At 67.2% G+C, this 20,631-nt stretch overlaps 1 protein-coding gene across 1 annotated transcript; it reads left to right on the top strand.

Moving 5' to 3' along the window:
* The first annotated feature begins 6,311 nt into the window (after positions 1–6,311).
* fwd (phosphatidylinositol 4-kinase beta fwd) lies at positions 6,312–20,412 on the top strand. Its single transcript, XM_037225919.1, has 9 exons — positions 6,312–6,664; positions 12,043–12,160; positions 12,607–12,741; positions 13,857–14,011; positions 14,880–15,007; positions 16,051–16,272; positions 17,005–17,241; positions 18,387–19,248; positions 20,009–20,412. The coding sequence occupies exons 1-9, from the start codon at positions 6,433–6,435 to the stop codon at positions 20,191–20,193; spliced, it is 2,274 nt and encodes a 757-aa protein (XP_037081814.1). The 5' UTR covers positions 6,312–6,432; the 3' UTR covers positions 20,194–20,412.
* Positions 20,413–20,631: the final 219 nt, after the last annotated feature.

The following is a 20,631-nucleotide window of genomic DNA, read 5'->3' as shown; positions in this document are numbered from 1 at the left end:
TCGACCCGAACCGAACCGAACCGGCTCGACCCCATCCGATCCAATCCGATCCGACCCGATCCGATCCGATCCGATCCGACCCGACCCGACCCGACCCGACCCGACCCGACCCGACCCGACCCGACCCGACCCGACCCGACCCGACCCGACCCGGCCCGGCCCGGCCCGGCCCGACCCGACCCGACCCGACCAGACCAGACCCGACCAGACCCGACCAGACCATACCAGACCAGACCAGACCAGACCAGACCAGACCAGACCCGACCCGACCCGACCCGACCCGAGCAATTGCACTTTCCACGGGCGCATATTTTTGTACCCGTGTATCGTACACCCATGCTGTTTGTAGCGACCATTTAATGTTGTGGTATTGTGTGTGTAGCAAGCGTAAGGATTTCAAAGTCGTGCAGTGATATCTCCAAAGGTTCCCGCGGTCAAGATATGTGGTCTGGTAACATGGCGACATTTGCTTCATTTGCCGCAGTTTTGCGGTGCCACAAGAATTTCGCCTGGCCTTTTCGACTCGTGCGGAAGGCGTATTAACTGTAAGTCACTGAAAAGCCGAACACCACCGACCAAAGCCAGGTCCTGGTCTCCCTAGCCGCGGCCCGCAGCGACACGGACCAGCACCTTGTGCCGGGACAGAGGACGGACGCTCGTGTCAACCAAGGTGTTGGTGTATGTGTGCAGCCCGGCCGGTCGTAGACAGTCTCGAGCCACCGATCCGCCAGTCCAGGGAAGGCTATCAGACATGTCAGCTCCCGACAACCAGAGCGAACCAGACGTGTGGCCATCTGAGTTTACCTTCCACAAAAAGTATGCCTTTAATCATCCTCGCATGCTAAGCGCGTAGCAACGCCGGTGATAGGCCATTAAGCGGACAGTATTGCGGTTTGTATTGCTTGAATTACACTGTAGCCACCTCAAGTAACCTTCCACAAAACGTTGCACAAAACAAGTCACCTAAAATCAGCTTAACGTACCAAACGCATAGCGACGCCGGTGATACACCAGTAAGAGGACAATATCGCTGTGTTGGCCACAATCTCGAATATGTACGTTGGTGTAGCTAAGAATGTTATGGGAACTTTATACACTAAGAGGGTTTGTGAGAGGGAAGCTATGCAGGCGTGTAGCCCAGTTCACTCTGGTCAATGTTCGCCTTGAATGTTTGCGTATTTTGCAGCGCCGTGCTTACAGCCATGGATAACGAAGAACCGCTCCAAGTTAATCAGTTTCGTGCGTTGGCAGTGACAGGACTTCTCATCGCTCAAAAATAGCAAATTTTAGGCAGTGTTAGTTGTTGATTTATGCGCGAAGGCTGTACGGTAGCAGTGTTTCTCCGCCGTTAAAGTTGTGAAAATTAGTGAAAAGTGGATGTTTAGTGAGCGGCCACGAACGGCTGATCGCTCAGGGTTTTTTTGTGTGTGTGACGTGCATACTGATGCCGGTAACTCCCACTACCATATCTGTCTTCCCACGCCACAAACGGCGTCTTACTGCTCAAGTTTGCACTCGAATATGAAGGAATGCCAGGACTTCGGAGACAACTCCCTAAATCGGCAATCACCGCCAAACATAAACAATGTTTCTCCCCCGGGTATGAGCACGTCTGTGGAGGCGTCGGGTGATGGCGCCCTGCAGAGGGCCGCCGGCGGACCTGTGACGGGCGCCGACGCACATGTGGCGCATGTGGCGCCCTCCTGCGGGTAACCGCCGTGCCCCTCCGCGGCCGTGCGCTGGGACACGGCGCCGACATTTGACGCCTGGAACAGGTGGCCTGGTGGGGGAGGTGCGTGGGGACGCCGTCCCGACCGAGGGAGGGGAGGGGGTGAGAGGCTTGGGTCCGGACCGACGTGCCTTCGCCGCCCGTCGGTCCGGCGCCTCCTCCGCGGCCGCTCGGGCGCGGGCGGAGCGTGGGTCGGTCGGCTCTGGTCCATGCCGTGCCGCGGTGGGCGGCGCGGCCGGCTCGGACAATGGCGCCGGCCTCGCCGTCAGCGCCGGCGGTCCGCCCGGCCGCGGCGGCCGGAGCCGGTCCGCCCCCGCCTGGCCCCGGCCCCGGCCCGGGCCGCCCCGCCCGGCCCGGCCGTGGCGCGGCGGCTCGGGGAGCCGGCCGCCCGGGCCAGGCGGCGGAGACGCGCACGCCGCAGCTGCTCCGCTCCTTGAGCCCGACTATCAGAACTGTGCGACTGACTCAGCAGACTGGACCGGGCACCCAGCTCAGGACGGCAGCACAGCCGAGTCTGTTGGGTGCGCAGACCGCTCAGACCCTGAGACCCTCGGCTGGATGTATCCCGCCGGCCCTCATCTCGACCTTTCCGACCCACCATCGGCCGGGGTGCTCAGACGAGCCTCCGCTCAGCCCTCTCGGCCTGCCGTGGGGACCACCCGGCCTTCAGCGGGAGAACCCCAGCTGAAGGCAGCCGGCCGGCTCAGCCGATCCGGCCGGCTGTAGCTGGAAAGCCTCGGCCCATTGGCTCGGTGCTGCCAGCTAGAAACCCGACCGCCAGCGCCACTCCTATTTAATGACCGTGGCGTCAATGATTGCGTTAGTGTTGCCGCTTGAGCGCTGCGAAGCCAAACGTTATCATTAGATTGCTCCCCGACGCGTGCAACTGCAGGGATCACAGCGTCGCGTCCGCTCTCGCCGGGCGCCGTCACCTGCGCGTGAATCGATCCAGGACCTGTGGCTCCGGTCCGTCGTCGGCCGTAGGCCTGCAGTGGCGCCGCCGCCACCTGCCGTTTCCTTTCGTTCGACCTTGAACCTCGGCGCACCGCTCCTAATCACGTCCAAATCGGTCCATATCGCCTCGGCATTGTTGGGCCGGCCACCGTCCGGTGCAGCTTTCCCCATTCACTTGCAACAGCCACGTCCGCCGCCGCTCCGGCCGTCACGTCGCCAAGCCCTTATCGCTGTCTCCGGGTTACGCACCGATTCAGCCGGCCTGGCCTCGTGTTGTCACTGTGCTGCCAAGCGGCCGCCTCGTTTTGCGATGCTGACGGCCTGCCTGAGCCGCCGTCGTCGGCGACTGTTTCTCCACCGTTCGCTGTGTGTGTGTCGCCGTGTTTCAGTTCCCCGCGATGTGCGGCCGCGTCTCAGTGACGCACCTCCGCGGCCTGTCTCCTGCGCTGCCGCCCCACCGCCTGACGCGCCCGCCCGGCTCCGTTTCAGTCGTGTCTCGCCATGGCCGCCGCAGTGAGCGCGCCGCCCGCTAGCCGCCGCCGCCGTCGTCGCCATGGCCGCGCGCGTCGGGCCGCCGGACGCCTGTAAGCCGCCGGTGGCCGCCGCCGCCGTGCACGGCGCGCCCCGCGCCGGCCAGCCGCGCCGCCCGGGCCGCGCCACTCACCAGCGGAACCTCAGCCTCGACTTCCGGTGAGAGACGCGGGGTGTAGGGCGCTGCGGGGCTGCGGGGGCTGCTGCAGCGGCCGGGAGTGCGTCGGCGGGCGCCGCCGGCACGTGGCGGGCTCGGCTGGACTTTGGACGGACCCGTGGTCTCGCCGCGTGACGCCGCCGCCGCCCGTGCGCGGTCTGCGTCAACGGTGGGCTGCTGGGATGTCTCAGCTCCGTGCACGTGTCGCTGCGATGTTTCTGGCGCGCGGGGATGACCTGTGACGCGTCCCCGCGTGGCGTGTGCGGTGTTCCGTCAGTGGTGCGCGTCGCCCACCCTCGTGTCTGGAGCTGGTGGTATGTGACCGACTCTTAGCCGGCGTCAGCAGCAGGCCTGTCCTCTTGATGCTGCCGCCTGCTCTTGACGCCGCTCTTGATGCTGGTCCGAGACGTTCAAGTGGGATGTTTAGCCACAACGGGGGATATCGCGACGCGTGCGTCCCTTGGCCACCGCGTGTTATTGCATCGCGTTGTGCGGGCCTTTAGCTGTCACCTCGTGTGGCGGTTCGTACCAGCGTCTCCGCCGCGGTCCACACAGGCGCGGGTATCGGCGGTCGCCGGCTCACAATCAGGTCTAATGGGTGCTAGCAGTCTGCTCAGGCGGCGAACGCGGCTCGCGCGTCGCGTGACGCCGGCGCCTGGATTTGGACCGGCTCCGTATCGCCGCACCCCGGTGTTGATCAGTCGGCATCGCCGTTGCCATCTCGCGCGTTTCTGCCGCCTGCTCTGTTGCGCGGGCGGCAGCCAGGCCGGCGTGCCTCCCTTGTCAGCGTGTTTCCGCCGTCCCCTCCTTGCTCGACTTGACGCCGGTCGCAGCCGACGGCTGACGCCGAGAGGTCCTCGCTTGACCCGGTGTGGGTGATCGCATGCTTGCAGTGCGCGCGTGTCACGCTTGTGCCGTGTCCTGCGTGTCAGGCGGCCGTGCCGCGAACCTCCCAAACCCGGGTGGAGTCGCGCCTGCAGCAGACCCGTGCTGCCCTGCCTCCGGCCTCGTGCCGCGCTCCACTGACCGGCATGCTGACGTGATGGCGTCATGGCGTCATGGCCTGCCGGCCGGGCCCCGACCCCGGGCCGGCGCGGTGTCTCGCGCTCGGTGTGATGTCCTGCGCCGGGCGCGACGGTGGTCGCCGGTGCATTGGCGAGCCGAGCGGCGCGGCTGGGCGGGTGGTCGTGGGGCGGGCTCCCTCCCGGGCCGAGATAAGCGGATTAGACAGAGGGGCTGCGGGGCAGGGTCCGCTCCCGATGCTTCTATCGTGGCCGCCTCGAGCTCCCAGCTATCAAGGGACGTTACAAAGCCCGACCACTTGACCACCACGCAGGATCTGGCAGCAAAGATGGCGTACAGCGTCATAGTTTCGATGTTGCGTTGTGACGGTGCTCATGCCTGAGCCGCCGCTATCGGCACCTTCCACATGCGTGGTGCACGCTCTTCCTGGGCCTCAGCGGCGCTGCCGGATGGTGATCACCTCCGCCATGAAGGACCGCAGCCCCGCCGACGCCGGCGCGGCTCCCAGCCGGCCGGCCGGCCTTCTGTCGACCGCAGGCGCCGTCGGCCGTGACGGCTAACTTTCTGCCGGCCGCCTCGTGCGGACGCCAAGCGGGGCGTGAGAGCGGGTCCGCCGCCGCCGCCGCCGTCGCCCGGTCCGGCCGGTCCCGGTGCCGGCGCCGGAAGGGAGAGTGCGCCGCCCGCCGGCTGCTGCCCCGACCGGAACGCAGCGCGACGCGAGATCGCCGCCTGCGAGCGCGACGCGGACGCGCGCGCGCGGCCGGGGCCGGGCGCCAGGGATGGCGGTGCTGGTCCGGACGAGCGATGGGCGCGCCGGCAGGGTCCGCTTGGATCTGGACCCGGTAGATTCCAATCTGCCCAGGACCCTGACATGGATTGATGGCGCGGAATGGTGTCTGACTGGGGGATCAGCCGAGCTCCTCGGCACCGGGGGTGGCCCTGTGTGAGTCGGGGAGCGGGGTCGGGACTCGAGGGCGTGCCCGAGCCATGGGCCGGGGCTGACGAGGCGGCTGGGGCCGGCTCCAGACCGGCCGTGGCTGTCAGCGGCGGGCCAGGCGCCCCGCCGGCCGCGTCGTGACCTGGTTATCGGCCTGCAAACCGGTGCGACGCCGGCGCTGCTGGACCGAGGCGGTCGGTGGCGCCGTGCATGCTCGGGTCGGCCGCGCAGCCCCGGTGAATGCTCGGTGCGGCGCCGTCGACCGGGCCTGCGGGGCGGGACGGCAGGGACGCCCTGGGCCCGGCGCCGCCGACACGGTGCCGGCGTCGGGAGAGCGTCACGGACGCGATCGGCCGCCGGCCCGCCCAACACATGGTAGCCCTGGCAGCCGGACGCTGGCTGGCTGGCTGGCTCTGGTGGGGAACCCTGGCTGGGTGACTCAGTGGACGGAGCGATTTTTCATGCTCGCCAAGGGCTGCCGTCCGGTCTGTCTGGCGCGTGTCCGCCCGGGCGGAGGCGGCGTGGACGGTTTGGGCATGGGTGGGGTGTGTGCAGGCGGCGTGTCCGGCGCTGTAGTGTTGGTGTCTGTGTGTTGCAGTGACTGAGCAGTTTGACCGCCTGACGAGGCAGTTTGTGCTTTGTTTGAACTGACAGCGTCAGCCGTGTCTAACGCGGCGACTGACGGCGTTAGCTTCGCCCCACCAGTCGTGGCCCGGCTCTCTCTGACGCCCCCCCCCCCCCCCCCTGCCGGCAGGTCGATGGGCATTGTGCTGCCGCCGCTGCAGCACACTTCATTCCGGCGCACGCATCACCGCAACCGCAGCCTCGACTCGGTGCTGCAGGAGATTCCCGAGCTCGAGGCGGCCGAGGAGCCGGCGCTGAAGCCGGCGCTCTCGTGTCCGCTCAAGCCACGCCAGCCGCGGCCGAGCCGCGCGCCGCTGCCACTGCCGCCGCCGCCGGCCGTCGTGCGCGTGCCGGGCCGGCCGGCCGCCGTCGAGCGCCGGCTGACCGGCGAGGACGCCTCAAGCCTCGGCTCAACCGACTCGGGCATCAGCTCGGACGGCTCGGAGCGCGACCTGCGGGACAGCGAGGAGGCCTGGCATGGCGGCGCCCGGCAGCCCGGCGCCGGCCGTCGCCGCCGCCACTGCCGACAGTGAGGAGGACAAGGACGCCGCCGGTGAGGCGACGGCGGCGACGGCGACGGCGACGGCCGCCGGCGGCGCGCCGCAGAAGTCGTGGCTGCTTCGGCTCTTCGAGAGCAAGTTGTTCGACATGAGCATAGCCGTCAACTACCTGTTTAACTCGAAGGAGCCGGGCGTGCAGATGTACATAGGTGAGTACGGCGTCGTCTGTCGCCGCCGAAGCTGGACTGAGATGTCGATGGGCGCTGGCTCGGCCGGCGCCGGCCGCCGCTGGCTGCGGCCGCCGCCATTCAGCGCCAGCCGGCTGACCGCCGCTGCTGTCGGCCGCTGTCGCTCGGCGTTCAAGGCGTCCGCAGAATCGAGCCGTGCAGCTGCAGGGTTCATTACCGAGCTGCCAGCCGTGTCACGCGGCCGCGTGTGCTCTGGTGTCCGGCTCGTAACCGATTTTTTGTTCAGAGCGCTTCTCCGAAGCAGTGCGCTCTTGCTGCGCCCGTTGGTAGCCTTTCTGCTGTCTTTACCTTTCTGGGGACTTGGCCGGGGTCTGCTTTGGCCTCATTTCAGGCAATGCTGACAAATGGTGACATTGGGTTGTTGGTGATCACTGATGGACGGCTGCAGACTTAGTTACAACGGTAGCAGATGCTACGCCTCGCGTGTCGTGGCCGTGGCGCTGCGTGCTGTGCTCCGTTCTCAGGCGATTCTATTCCGCACTCAGACGATATGTTACGTTGCCATCCGTTGCTGGCGCCTGGTAATCAGCAGAATGACCCCGCCGTGTACTCCGAAGGAGTCCGGGTTCAGGCTGCCCAGCTCCCGTACGGTGATAGTTCCCTGGACAGCACTAAGTGCAAGATGAAGAAAGACGAGATGGCGTATGATGGGAGGTTCGAAAATTGTAGCGTAATGCAACTGCATTGTTGACCGGAAGTGGTCGGTTGTCAGCACTACATCGAAACAAGTTGCTGTGTTCCGGGCGGCCGACACATATCTGACGGGGATCGTTTATTTCATTTTGTGTCGTGTGAACGAGGCTTGTAATTGCTCTCGTATCTCGTGACGTAATCTAATAACAGCCGGTGAGCGCATTAGGGCTGAAATTGCCCCAAAAAGTATCAGATGTAATCTGGAAACTGGGCGCGAAGTTCACCAAGAAACCGCCGCCGCGACGTCGGGGCTTCGTTTCGGGCCGTTTGCCGGACTCGCAGCTCAGCGCCGGAGCTGGTGGTCACAAGTGCCCGTCTGCGGCGCGGTGCTCCTCCGCGCGTCGGTCCGCGCCGGCTCGGTGGACGTCTGGCGGCGACGGCGGCGGCCCTGGACCGCTGCTGGTAACGGTGCGCCGGCGGCGGCCGCGCGCCGGCCGTGAGAGCGCCGGCCGCCGACCGAGGCCACCGCCGAGCGGCCGGCCGCGCCACCGCTACGGCTCCGGCTGCGGCAACACGGCTCGCCCATTAGGCGGGCGCGGAGCGAGTTAGATCGACGCGGGTCGCCGCCGGCAGCCGGCCAGCTGGGGGGGGGGGGGGGGGGGCAGACTCCCGTTAGCCTCGGACGCTGCTCTGGGCGAGGTGCCGATCACGGCAGCGGCCGCGGCCGCCGCTCAGACCCTGCTGACGTCACGGCCTTTGTCTGGAAGGCCGAGTTGGCCGGCTGGTGATGTTCGGTCTGCATCACGCCGCTGCGGCCTCGCTCCAGCCGCTGACGCCTGGCCAGCCGGCCGGCCGGCTGCGGCGGGGCGGCGCCGCGCTCGGCGTGCGCTCGCCAGCGGCCGGCTCCCGGACCTGCGGCGGGAGGCGGCACGCCCACGGAGCCGGCGTCGGCACGCCATGACGGCGCGGCACGTGGCCCGGCGCCTGGGCCCGTGACGCCGCGCCGGCCGGGCGACGCCTCTGTCTGCCGCGCCGCGGCTCGCCTCCCGCGCGGCGGCCCGCCGGCGTCGTTGCCGCCGACGGCCATTGATTGCGACGGGAGGCCGGTGCCCCCGGCTGCGCCGCGCCGACAGGCGAGAGGAGACCGTGCCGGCCGCGGGCCGCGCGCCGGCTCCGCCCGCCGCGCAGTCACGAGGAGGCGGTCCGCGGCCGCCGGCCGGCCGGCGCCCGTTTACGGCCTGTTGTGCTCGGCACCGGCGCCGTTCCGGCTCGCAGCCGGCGGGGCCGGAGGAGCGGCTGGCCCGGTCACGTACCGTCTGCACGGGGCCGGCCGGCCGGCGGGCGGCCGCCGCGCCATGTGCCGGCCTCTCGGCGCGGGCCAGGGCGTGCAGCTGGCGCGTGATTCCCGGCGCTGCCTGCTCGCCCCCGCGGCCGGACTCTCGTGACCAGCCTGCGGTCGGATCGGGGGCGCGGGGGGCGGCCGGCGCCGGATGTGGCCGCGTGGCGGGCAATCGGAGGCGGTACGCTCGCACCGCCGATCGGTCGGAGGCTGCACTTGGAGGAGCGCGGCGGCGCGGCACGCAGACCGCGGCAGCGCCTGCGTCCCGTCCGCAGATGCGGGACGCTACTCCAACTGTATTCGTACATCTGTCGTATGTGTCATGTATTTACTGTGGGTCGGCTGAAACATTGTCAACAAGGGGCTCAGACCATTCCCAATATCGTATTTATAATTGTTTCTGAACGTTGGCTTGCCCTCGCTGGTGGATGTGAGCTTTGGCTATGCACTGGCGTTGCTGGCGCGCATATTAAGGGGGAGCACAGCGAGCCTAATGATTCCCGTTCCCGCGCTGGGTACCATAATGAGTCGGCAGTGACCTTTCGGCTTTCACCCTACGCCAGCCGGCGTTCCCTGACCCCCTGCGTGTTCCCTCGGCTAGCGTGAGAACGACGGCGCAGCGGCGCAGGACGGAACGTCCCTGTCTGAGCCCGGGTCGGGCGCCGGACGGAGCGTCCCTGCCCGAGCCCGAGTCGGGCGCCGGACGGAGCGTCTTTGCCCGAGTCCGAGTCGCGTGCCGGACGGAGCGGAGCGTCTTTGCCCGAGCCCAGGTCGGGCGCCGCCCGCCCGGAGACCCCCGGTGGCTCCTCCGCCGCGCACCGCCTGGTCCGCAGCGTCGCGCCCCTGCAATCTGGTCACAGGAACACAGGACGTCCTGTGGTGCCCCGGAGCTGCGGCGAAATGGGCCGCGACGTTCGGACGCCTCCTCCCGGCCGCCGACCGGACGAGCTCCGGGGTTCCGTCGGGGCCGTCAGCGACCGGCTGTCACACTGGCCTCGCTGGCCTGGAGCCGGCGACGCACTCCGCGGCCGGCATTTGACGCCGTTTCCACGCGTTAATCAGGCGGAACGGAATGCGTCGCGTCGTTACAGACCAGGCGGAGATCGTAGACGCCAATCTCATGATCGGTTTACGACGGGCCGCCGTTCGAGCCGTCCGCGTCGTAATCCGACGGACGGGTGGCGGTGCCGAGGCTGGAGTACGGCCGGTCGTGAGGCGCGCGAGCGGTGGTCTCGCGCCCGTGCGCCAGCTCCACTCCGCTGCCGATGGGTGTGGAGCATGGCCAGGTATCGGGTCGTGACCTGGCTGGTGAGTCGTGTCCGGGCGCACCGCGGCCGCTACCAGCCGGAGCCGGGCCAGAGCCGGCGCGGGGTCAGCTCCGACCCGGGTTATGGTGCGAGGTGTGACGGGCCGGCCGGCCCGGCTTCGCGCCTGTGTGGCACTGCCGCGGACGCTGCCGTCGGTGAGGTTTGAGCGGCGTGGCACGGTGTGACGCTGCACCAGCGTGCCGGCGTTATGGCCAGGCTGTGTACCGCCGTCTCTCAGTGTTGCTCGGTAACGGAATTGCTGCAACGACCCCGTGCCGTGGCAGGGTGTTAGCCCGCAAGTGTGGTGTTGTAGCAGCGACGCTGTGCAATGACGGCGATCAGCGTTTTGGGACGCGCTCATTTCTTTGGTCATTTGGCGCTCACAGAGCGAAACTGTGACCGCGTGATGCCGTCACAGTGTGACAGTGTGACACCAGCCATGTGACGCCAGCGCGGCGCGACGGCCGACGCGACCGCTGCCGGCCGGCAGGCAGCCGGCGGAGCTGCGCCCGGCCGGCCGCTGGCCTGCCCGCCGTATCGATCGGCGAGCGAGCGGCAGCGGGCGGCTCGCGGCGCGCGCGCCCCGCCGCCGCTCGCGTCGATGTGCGGCGGTGGCCGGCCGCTGTCGGCGGCGGCGGCGGCGGCTCTCGACCGCGCCGGGCCGCGAGGCCGACAGCGTCGCGGGGCTGCGCCGTCGGCCGCGCCCGGTTCTTGCCGGCGCGACGCGGCGCGCCGGTGTATCGAATGGCATGCGGTCGGGCGCGTCGGGTACGCCCGAGCGGCCTGTGTCAAGGGCGACACGGCGCCCGGGGCCGCTCGGCGCGGCCGAGGTCGGCCGCGCTCCACCGGCGCTGGGACCGGGGCCGCGCGCGCCGCCCGGCGCGGAATGCAGCTCCTGTTGTCGCGGGGCTGAGCGAGGCCCGGTTTTTGCGTCCGCCCCCCGTCCTGTCGCGCCGCTGCGCCCGCCCGTATTGTGACGACTGTTCAACGGTGACCTTCACGTGTAAACGGACTGATAAGTGCTCGGCCCGGCGACGGATGAGCCGGGCTGTGTACTGACTCATCGGACCATGGCGCGCGCACCTGCCGCCCCGGCCGTCGGGGGCACAGATGGACAGCGGCTGGGGACCGGGACGGGCCCTCGGCAGACACGGACGGTGGTGGGGTACCCGGCACACCCTCACCCTCCGCACGCGAAAGGTAGGGGGTTCTGACACACCCTTAGAGCCGTCCGATGGAATAATCCGAATGCCTCATTCACGAAGAACTGTACAGGGTTTTCCCCTCACTACGGCCGCTCTTCAAAGTGAGAACGGTGACAGACCCTCAGCAAACCGGCAGCGGCGGTCGACCCCGTCAAGCCCCCTGCCCCGCACACCGACGCTGTGTCGGTGCACTGCGTCAGTCCCCATGCCGTTGCGTGTCCGCGCGGCTCTGTCCCCATTTCCCGCCGGCTAATCATAATCAGTCGCCGGCGCCGGTCACTGGGCGGCGCTGGGCGTCGCGTGGGTGTATCTGCCGGTCCGCCCGCCCGCCTGGCTACGGGGGGGGGAGGCGCGCGGCCGGCGGCGCCGTCACGCGCCCGTCCCGTGCAGCCGTGCATGTGCCGTAGGTCCTCCGCTGCCGCCGACCGCGGCGCGGCCGCGCGGCTCCAGGTCCGGCTGGAGGCCCGGCCGGCGCGCGTCTCGTGGCGGGGTCCGGCCCGGTGCACGGCTGGGGTGGGCAGCTGCAGCCGGCGAGTCGTGCCGCCCGCCTGCCGCCGCCGCCTTTGTTTGGGCGTCGCGCCCCGTCTCGCCGCCGCCGCCGCCCCGGCCACGCTCGTGATGGCCGTGATTGGAGCGGGTGGCCGCCGTGCAGCGCCGGCCGGCCACACCCGGGCGGTCGCTGACTGATCGCGTCTCGTGCCGCGGACAGTCGCCCCTGCCTGGCGTATACAGCGGCGGTGTTGGGTAAACAGGGCGCCGCGTGAGTCAGCGGCCGGCCCGGTGGCCGGCGCCGGCTGGCACGGAACACCGGTCGCCCGGCGACACAGGGCTGACGCCGCCGCCCCTCTGTTGCAGTGAACCGCATGTTCAGCTTCAGCGAGACGGAGACCGACTTCTTCCTGCCGCAGTTGGTCAACATGTATATTCAGATGCCGGACGTGGCCGAGGTGCTGCACCCCTACCTCGTGCACAGGTACGTCCCAGCGCTGGTCCGGCCGCGGCCGGCCGTGCTCCGCCAGTCGCGACACAGCCAGCCGCCGCGGCCGGCCGGCGATATTTTTCCACGAAGCCGGCCGGCGTGTCGTGTTGCCGTGTGCCGATGCGGCCGTCGCGTGACGGCCGGCCCCGTCCGCCGTGTGCCGGGCCGAGTCGCTCGCCGCTGCCGCTGTCGCAGTGGCGCCGCTCAGCGGGCTCGCCTGGCGCTTACAATTCGCCCCCCCCCCTCTCTCTCTCTCTGTCTGTCTCCCTCTCCCTCTCCCTCTCTCTCTCCCTGTCTCTGGTCTCCGTCTCGTGTCGAGTGCGCCGTGTGCTCGCCGCTCTCGGCCGTCCGCCGCGGCCGCCGCGAGCCTCACCGCTCGCCGCCGTCGACGCTGCGCTGACGGGGCGGCGCGTTTGACCGGCGGCCGGGCCGTGCTCCAGGTGCCGGAAGAGCGTCGACTTCTCGCTGCAGACGGCGCGCCTGCTGGACGCCTACAGCTCGGACGCCAATCTCTCCAACAAGAAGAAGCCGCACGGCACGCGCCTGCGGAATCTGATACTGTCCGACGAGCTGAGGTACGTGCACGGTCGGCGGCACCCCCGCAATTGGGCCGCGCCACCGAGGCGGGCGCCGGCGGCCGCACCTCTGCCCCAGTGCCGGCCCGGCTCTGTTCGCCTTGAAATGCGATGCGGCCGTGCCGATTGAATGTCCGTTGCGCCGCGCCCGGCACCGAGCGGGCCGCGTCGGGAGAATGGGATTGGCCGGTGGTTTAGTAATGGAGGCGGCGGCCGGACCAGCTCGCCGGTGCCAAGGTCGGGGGAAGGGCGCACCGCTCCGGAGATGAGGCGGACGGGTCGCGCGACGCCGGCTGTCGTTCATGAACGCGCAGCCGTTGGTGGACGCGGCGCGGCGGCCCGGACCGTTGGGCCCGCGGCGGCTCGTTACTCGGCCTCCCGCGTATGGCTGGGCTGCCGTTGAAGCGGCTGACTCAGGGCTCGGCCGGACCTCGGCGCGTGGGACGGGCTGATGCGGCGTCTGGCCCGGATAGCCGGGCCTCGTGACGGAGCTGTAGCGGCGAATGCGGACGCCTCACGTCCCGCGAACGGCGGCGCGGGCGTCCGCGTCAAGGCCGGTGCTTGCTGATTCGACTGCGGCGGTTGGGGTGCCGGGCTGGGCTGGCGGCCGGTGTCGGAGGGGCCGACCTGAGCGACGCTCGGGTGGGACGGTGTGCCGCCGCTTGAGCTGGCGAACGGCGTCCCCTCCACGCCGGACGCGGCCCGCGCTGGCCGCTGGCCGTCGCCCGGCAAGCTCGCTGCACTGTCCGTGCGTCGCAATAAGGTGTAGATGCACGTTGGCGACCCAGTTCTAGCACGTGACGTCCGAATCAATGAAGCAGTGAGCGTTCGTCGTCGTATCGTCGTTGTCGCTATAGCTGCTATCCATTGAGCTATCCATCTGCCATCCATGTCTTACGCAGCCAGGAAGCCCCCCGGCTTTCCACTGCATCCGAAGTGCATACTGCTGGCACGGCCGGCGGCGAGCCCTCCACCTCGCCGCCCGCCGCCCGCCCCCTCCTGATCCGATAGAGGCGTGGGCCGGCGCAAGGTCCACGTCCGGCCGGCGCCCGCTGATAGCCGTACGTGGTGAGCATGACGTGACGCCGTGCCGTGACTGACGCGTGTCTCGGCAGGCCGAAGCCGGCGTCGGCGCGTCTGCAGGTGCCCGGCCCGCCGCCGGCCCGCGCCGCCGAGCACACGCTCTCTCCGCTGCGCCGCACCCACCAGCGCTCGCGCAGCGACGCGGCCGCCAGCTACTCCAAGAGCCACCAGCGCACGCCCAGCACAGGTGCGTCGGTCGGCGGGGAGGTGTAGGATGGGAGGGCCCGTCCCTTTCCGGAGGGGTGTGTCTGGCGGCGGCTTCCGCCGTCCTCTCCGGGGTCCGACTCCTCACCACCTTGTCCTGGCTGGCGCTGTGTCCGTGTACCACGTCCTTCAGTCCCGCTGACTCTGACCTGTCCTCCAAAGGTGTGTCGCCGCCGGCCGAGGAGCTGGCGCCGCGCGCGTCCTCCTCCGAGACAGGTGAGTCCTCCTCTGAGTCCTCGTCCTCCCGCCTGCCCAGCCGCCTTCTCCACCGGCCTCAGACCGCCAGCCGGTCTTGTTTGCGCGCTCGCCGCTGCTTGCGTATGTATCTGGCGTGCTCTAAAGTTAAGCTCCCGCTCACGTATGCCTCGCGCACGCGGCGGCCGCCCCCGCCAGCGCCGGGTGCCGTGTTTTGCGACCCGCGCAGCAGGCGGCGCTTTTTGTCCGGACGCCGTCTTCGTTGGCGACTCCTAATTGCTGCGGGCCTGGATATTCGGCGGTGAAATTGGCGCTGTTTTTTCGCCGTATTGACTGTCGCTCGGGGAGGAGCGCGAGATTGAGGCGGCCACTCATGTCTCGTCTTTACACACGCCCAGCTGTTTGGGCACCGGCCGGCGTGCCGGATGACTCGGCGCAGTCGGCTCTGCGCGTCTGTGCTACGCAAATAATCGAACGTGGTCGCGTCGCGTTCTATTTGCGGGCGGCTCTCGATAAACTACGAAGCAAACGCTGGGCGTTCGGCGTGCGCGGCTGCGCTCCCAGTCGAGTCCCGCACGTCCGCCGTGTCGTCCGCAGTGTCGCCCGTCCGCCCGACCGCTTCGCAATTTAACGCGTGTGTGCCACCCGCCCGGCAGGCAGCATGCGCTGTTACCTGGGCGACGTGAGCTCGGGCCGCGCCTTCGACAGCGGCTGCACCTGCTACGACAGCCACGAGGGACAGTGTAACGACCTGCTGGGCCGCCACGTGCAGTGCCACTGCGGGGTGAGTGGGCGGCGCCCGGTCCGACCCGGCCTGCGGCGCGCGCGTCCGCTGGCCTTTACCGCCGGCGCTCGCCGCCGCCGGCGCTCGGCGATCATTGACGCGTCGCGTGTGTCGCGGCGCGGCATTTCACGGCGAGCGATTGGGTGGCCGGTCTCCTGGCGACACGCTGACGTCGGCTGGTGCCGTGCCGCAGGGTGGTTCGGAGCTAGGTCTGTGTGGACGGAATTATCAGGCGTACGCGGTGACGGTGTGTCGGCGAGGCGGGTGGGCGGTGGCGGGGGGGTCCCTGTACACAGTTCTGATCACCGTGATACCGGACCGCGATTCGTCGGATGCCTGACCGTGTGACTGGCTGGCCTCCGTCGTGCTAACGTCCCTCCTGGCCCGTGCATGACGTCCTCTCCCACCGTGTTGACGCCCCTCCGCCGTGTGCCGCCCCTCCGGCCGTGTGACGCCCTCCGGCCGTGCTGACGTCCTCTGGCTGTGGTTGACGTCCCTCGGTCGTGGCGACGTTCCATCTGGCCGTGCTGACGTCCCTCTGGCTGTGTTGACGTCCCCCGGCCGTGCTGATGTCCCAAAGTTGACGTCCTCGGCCGGCTGACGTCCCTCTGGCTGTTGGACGGCCCTCCGGCCGTGCTGACGTCCCTCTGGCTGTGTTGACGTCCCTCCGGCCGTGCTGACGTCCCTCTGGCTGTGTTGACGTCCCTCCGGCCGTGCTGACGTCTCTCCCACCGTGCTGACGTCCCTCTGGCTGTGTTGACGTCCCTCCGGTCGTGCTGACGTCCCTCCGGTCGTGCTGACGTCCCTCCGGCCGTGTTGACGTCCCTCTGGCCGTGCTGACGTCCCTCTGGCTGTGTGGACGTCCCTCCGGTCGTGTCGACGTCCCTCTGGCCGTACTGACGTCCCTCTGGCTGTGTTAACGTCCCTCCGGTCGTGTCGACGTCCCTCTGGCCGTACTGACGTCCCTCCGGCCGTACTGACGTCCCTCCCACCGTGCTGACGTCCCTCCCACCGTGCTGACGTCCCTCCCACCGTGTCGACAGGCGCCCCGTCTGCGGCCGCAACTGGAGTTCATCAACGCGCTCATCTCGATCGGGCAGCGGCTGGGCGCCATGCCGACGCGCGAGGCGAAAACCACCCAGCTGCTGAACGAGCTGAGCCTGCTCAACCTGAACTTGCCGGCGCGCGTCTGGCTGCCGCTGCACAGCGCCGGCCACCACGTGGTGCGCATCCCAGCCCAGGCGGCCGCCGTCCTCAACTCGAAGGTGAGTCGGCGCCCTGGCGGCCCGCCGCCGGAGGCTGCTCTGCTCCCGTGGGCTGCTGCTGCGCGGCTCGGCGGCCGGAGGGGGGTTATTGAGGGAGTAAGGGCGTGTTGACGCTCGCGGAGTTCGCGTGAGCCGGTGGCAGACCGTTGGGGCCGCCTGTTGCTTTTACCGCCCGTCTCTGATGTTTTATTGCGCGAGACGGTTCGATAGGCTGGATCGGCGCGGGGAGGTAGGGTTGAGTGTGTTCTGGCTCCGCCGCCGTTGCTGATGGAACACCTGATCATGCATTGATTTCTGGGAATTGGTGGGAGTGCTGTTCCAAGTAAGCTGCTTTCAGTCGACCAGCTGAGCTTATTTCTCAGCACGCTGTCATGGCTTCGAGATTGATTCCATTTGACTGCTGTAGGTGCCAGGCTGCAACGGAATGCTGATTAAGCGGCTCAAGTTGTGGCACAGTAAATGGCTTTTCTGTGAATCTGGACTGGTATCCATAGTTTTCGTTATGGAGGTAAAGTCATGAGTATTTCATGTTTGTATCAAAAATCGTTTGATAGTATCATACACCAAATGGTCATCATCCGTTCCGATCGCACTGGTCAGCTTGCGTTGGAAAGATAAGTAAGAAAAGCGACCCAATGTGCTTCAAGTGTCGTCCAGTTAATCCATGTGATGCCTCCACGTAGACGGATGACTGCCTCACCAGCGTCGCTGACCGTCGCCTGGTCGTTGCAGGACAAGGCGCCGTACATGCTGTACGTAGAGGTGGTGGAAGTGGACCGGCCAGAGACGGCGCCCGTGCCAGCCAAGTGCATCAACACGCTGCGCCACACGCGCTCCGAGGAGAGCCTGGAGAAGGCGGCGGCCGCGGCCGGCGCGCCCTCCCTGCCCACCACCTTCAGCCTGTACGGCAACATGGACGCCGACAACGCCGACTGCTGGAGCCAGGAGGACGACGACATCTCGCAGCAGGTGAGTGACGCCGGCTGTAGACGGCCGGGGAGGCGTGGCTGTGGGCTTCGAAGGCGTCGTGGCAACCGACTAGCTGAAAACCCAGTTTACAAGCAACCGAGTGCGCAGCCAAACTTGCAACGGCAGATGCTCGTTGAAGGCTGGGAAGGGCCCGTTTCGCCACCGCGTGAGCCGATGAGCGTTGTGTGACGACTGCGCGCGCAGGGAGCGCTCCGCTGCGGAGGCAGCGTGCAGCACGACCTCGCTCCGGTAGACGTTTGGGCTTTTTGGCGGCCCCCGGCGGCCACGTAAGCCTCGCCGCACGTCGGAAGTCCCTGGGCGGCCGGCGCGGCGTGTCATCATCGCCGCTTCGGCCCCGGACGGGCTGTCCGCGGCCTCTCTGGCGTCACGGGGGTCTGGCGGCCGTCTGCCAGCGCGGCTGGAAACCGGGCGGCGCCGAACGTGTCGCCCGCGTGGCAAGCGCCATTGATCACGGCTAATGGTGGACTGCGAACTTCAGCGCGTCAGTGGAGCGTGAGGACGGGGCAGGAAGTCTATCCGTCAGGCCCACGCGGTTATCGCGCCTCCGCGCCATCAAACCGCCTATTGGCCGGCGTGATTCGCGGAAACCGGCGCTGATTGGTCGGGCGCTGCGTCGTGTTTTTTTCACGAGATCCTGCCGTGGGTCAGCTGTTGATGAATTGGACCCGCTGTGGGACGGGATTCGGTCGATGCGTCTCGCATCATCGGAGGCGTCCGGTCGCGGTCCCGCGCTGGAAACGGGCGCAGAGCAGCCCCAGCTACTGGGACAGCCCCGGAGCTGCCGCATCTTGTCATGTTACGGGCGGCCGACTCCCTGTCCGCCCATGTACCAAAGTTTTCAGCCGGCGCTCTGCTCGGTCCGGGTGTACAGCCATCAGCTGACTGGTGTGGTGTGAAGCGTTGCTGTCTGTCACGGCGCGCGACGCCCGCCCCGCCGCTGCGTGCCGCTTGACTGTCCCCCTGTGCTGCGCTCCGACGCGTGGCTTGGTCCTAGTCACCAGGCATGCTGTCTCCGGCTTCACCGGCGCGGCCGGGCACCCGCCCCGGTGCCGGTGCTGGCGCCTGACCCGCCGTCCCTGCGTGCTCGGGCGCGTGCGCTGATCGTGCGACGCCCGCCGTTTCAGTACTGGCAGCTGCGCAAGGCGGGCCGGGACGCGGAGCGCGACACGCTGTCGCAGATGTCGCAGGAGTCGGCCGACAGCCGCGAGCCGGTGCTGATCGCGCCGGGCGACATCCGACGCCGCCTGGCCGACAGCCTGGCCGCGCCGCGCTCCACGTTCGCGCGCGACCCGGACGACCCGTCGGCGTCCGTGCTCAAGGAGCCGTGGGCGGAGAAGGAGCGGCGCATCCGCGACGGCTCGCCGTACGGCCACCTGGCCGGCTGGCGCCTGATGCCGCTCATCGTCAAGTGCGGCGACGACCTGCGGCAGGAGCTGCTCGCCTACCAGCTGCTGGAGACACTGCGCCGGCTCTGGCGGCTGGAGCGCGTGCCGCTGTGGGTGCGGCCGTACCGCATCCTGGTGCTGTCGGCCGACTCGGGCCTCATCGAGCCCGTCGTCAACACGGTGTCGCTGCACCAGGTCAAGAAGAACAGCCGCATGTCGCTCAAGGAGTACTTCCTGCAGGAGTTCGGTGACGTGAACAGCGAGGCGTTCCTGACGGCGCAGCGCAACTTCGTGCAGAGCTGCGCCGCCTACTGCCTCGTCTGCTACCTGCTGCAGGTGAAGGACCGCCACAACGGCAACATCCTGCTGGACAGCGCCGGCCATCTCATCCACATCGACTTCGGCTTCATGCTCTCCACGTCGCCCAAGAACCTGGGCTTCGAGGCGTCGCCGTTCAAGCTGACGCCCGAGTTCGTGGAGGTGATGGGCGGCCTCGGCTCCGACATGTTCGAGTACTTCAAGATCCTGATGCTGCAGGGTCTGGTGGCCGCCAGGAAGCACCACGAGAAGCTGCTCACGCTCGTTGAGATCATGCGGTCAGGTGAGTGGATGCGGAGCTCCGCCGCCACCATCCGGCGCGGGAGAGCTGGTGGTGCCGTGCGGTCACTCGCGAGAATAAATTGCCTGATGCCAGTTTTATATAAACAGTCATCACTTCTCTTTGTCAAAAGAAAACTCTAACTTATTTCCTCCACATACCGAGTTTCATAAACGTTCCTGACGGCGTACTTCAATTTCACCGTCGGAGCCTTTTTACTCATATTTTGGTTTTCAAAATCAGAAGTACTAGAGCTGTTGTGCCGTAACCAAACAGGTTCTTATTTCACGGTGGCCGATTATGCTCATTGAGAGGGACAGCACAGTTTTGTTGTGAATCAGGCTCAAAAGTGTATTTATTATATGTGCAGTTTTTTTTCAATAATATTTAAACTTTCGTGTCTTCTGAAGAGCTCAATGGGGTTATGAAACATCCCGGTTCGCGTAAAGTAGAAAATCTTCATGGTCATGTAAAGCAGAAATAAAGTAAATGTGGTGCGTAACGAATTGGTGATCAACAATAAGCCCAGGAGAACCGAATATCGCAGGCGTCCCTAAATTGGCTGACTTCTCGCAGGTGTCTTGAAGTTATGGATGTCAACCAACATTAATTAGTTCGTTCAGCGAATGAAATGCGATCAATCCATTGGGCCTATGACGTCAATGGCCGATGATTAAATATCGTGCGTCAAACTTCCGCGCTGTGAATGCGCCATCTTCTGCGGACACGTGTGGTGCTGACTGCCGTCTGTGGTGTCCGCCAGGTTCTCAGTTGCCCTGCTTCCGCTCGGGCGCCGCCACCGTCCAGTTTCTGCGCAACCGCTTCCACATGAACATGACGGAGGAGCAGCTGCAATACCTGGTCGACTCGATGGTCGAGTCCTCCATCCACTCGCTCACCACCAAGCTGTACGATGGCTTCCAATACCTGACCAACGGCATCTTGTAGCGCTGGCCGCGCGCCGCCCACCGACGCATTTACACGGGGGACCAGAGCCGGCCGCCGCCGCCGGCGGGACGGACGCTCGTGCGCCGCGGACGGCCGCACGGGACGCGTGCTGCGTTGCCACGAGTCAGACACGCATGTGTACATAGTTTGTATACTCATCGCCCCTGTTGACATGTTACCGCTTTTGATTCAGACGATGTAATAAAAGTGATATTGTTGGTGTTTGTTTGTGGGGTGGATGTGGCGGCTGCGGCGCCGTGGAGCTGGTTTGAGCGGAGGTGCAACAGTGACGTCAGAAGCTCGACAGGAAAGTCGGGACGGCCTTAGCCGTTTGCCGTGGGAAGGAGAGCACTTGGTGCGGGCGAATGTGCAGAGAAAGCGAACGAGACGCCGTTCGGGCATGATTTATCTACATGCACTGCCGTAGGGGTCTTGTCA

The sequence above is a fragment of the Pollicipes pollicipes genome, unplaced genomic scaffold (assembly GCF_011947565.3).
Source record: "Pollicipes pollicipes isolate AB1234 unplaced genomic scaffold, Ppol_2.1 Scaffold_5724;HRSCAF=6776_pilon_pilon_pilon, whole genome shotgun sequence".
NCBI lineage: Eukaryota > Metazoa > Arthropoda > Thecostraca > Pollicipedomorpha > Pollicipedidae > Pollicipes > Pollicipes pollicipes.
The sequence above is the reverse complement of the archived record's forward strand: the minus strand, read 5'-3'. Positions and strand labels throughout refer to the sequence as shown.

What these genes read in the sequence shown, in the direction of transcription:
- fwd (XM_037225919.1), top strand. Translation starts at nt 6,433, where the DNA reads ATGGCGGCGCCCGGCAGCCCGGCGCCGGCCGTCGCCGCCGCCACTGCC. An exon ending in GGGCGTGCAGATGTACATAG is followed by an intron (nt 6,665 to 12,042) that starts GTGAGTACGGCG and finishes CCTCTGTTGCAG; the next exon opens with TGAACCGCATGTTCAGCTTC. An exon ending in CGTTGAGATCATGCGGTCAG is followed by an intron (nt 19,249 to 20,008) that starts GTGAGTGGATGC and finishes GGTGTCCGCCAG; the next exon opens with GTTCTCAGTTGCCCTGCTTC.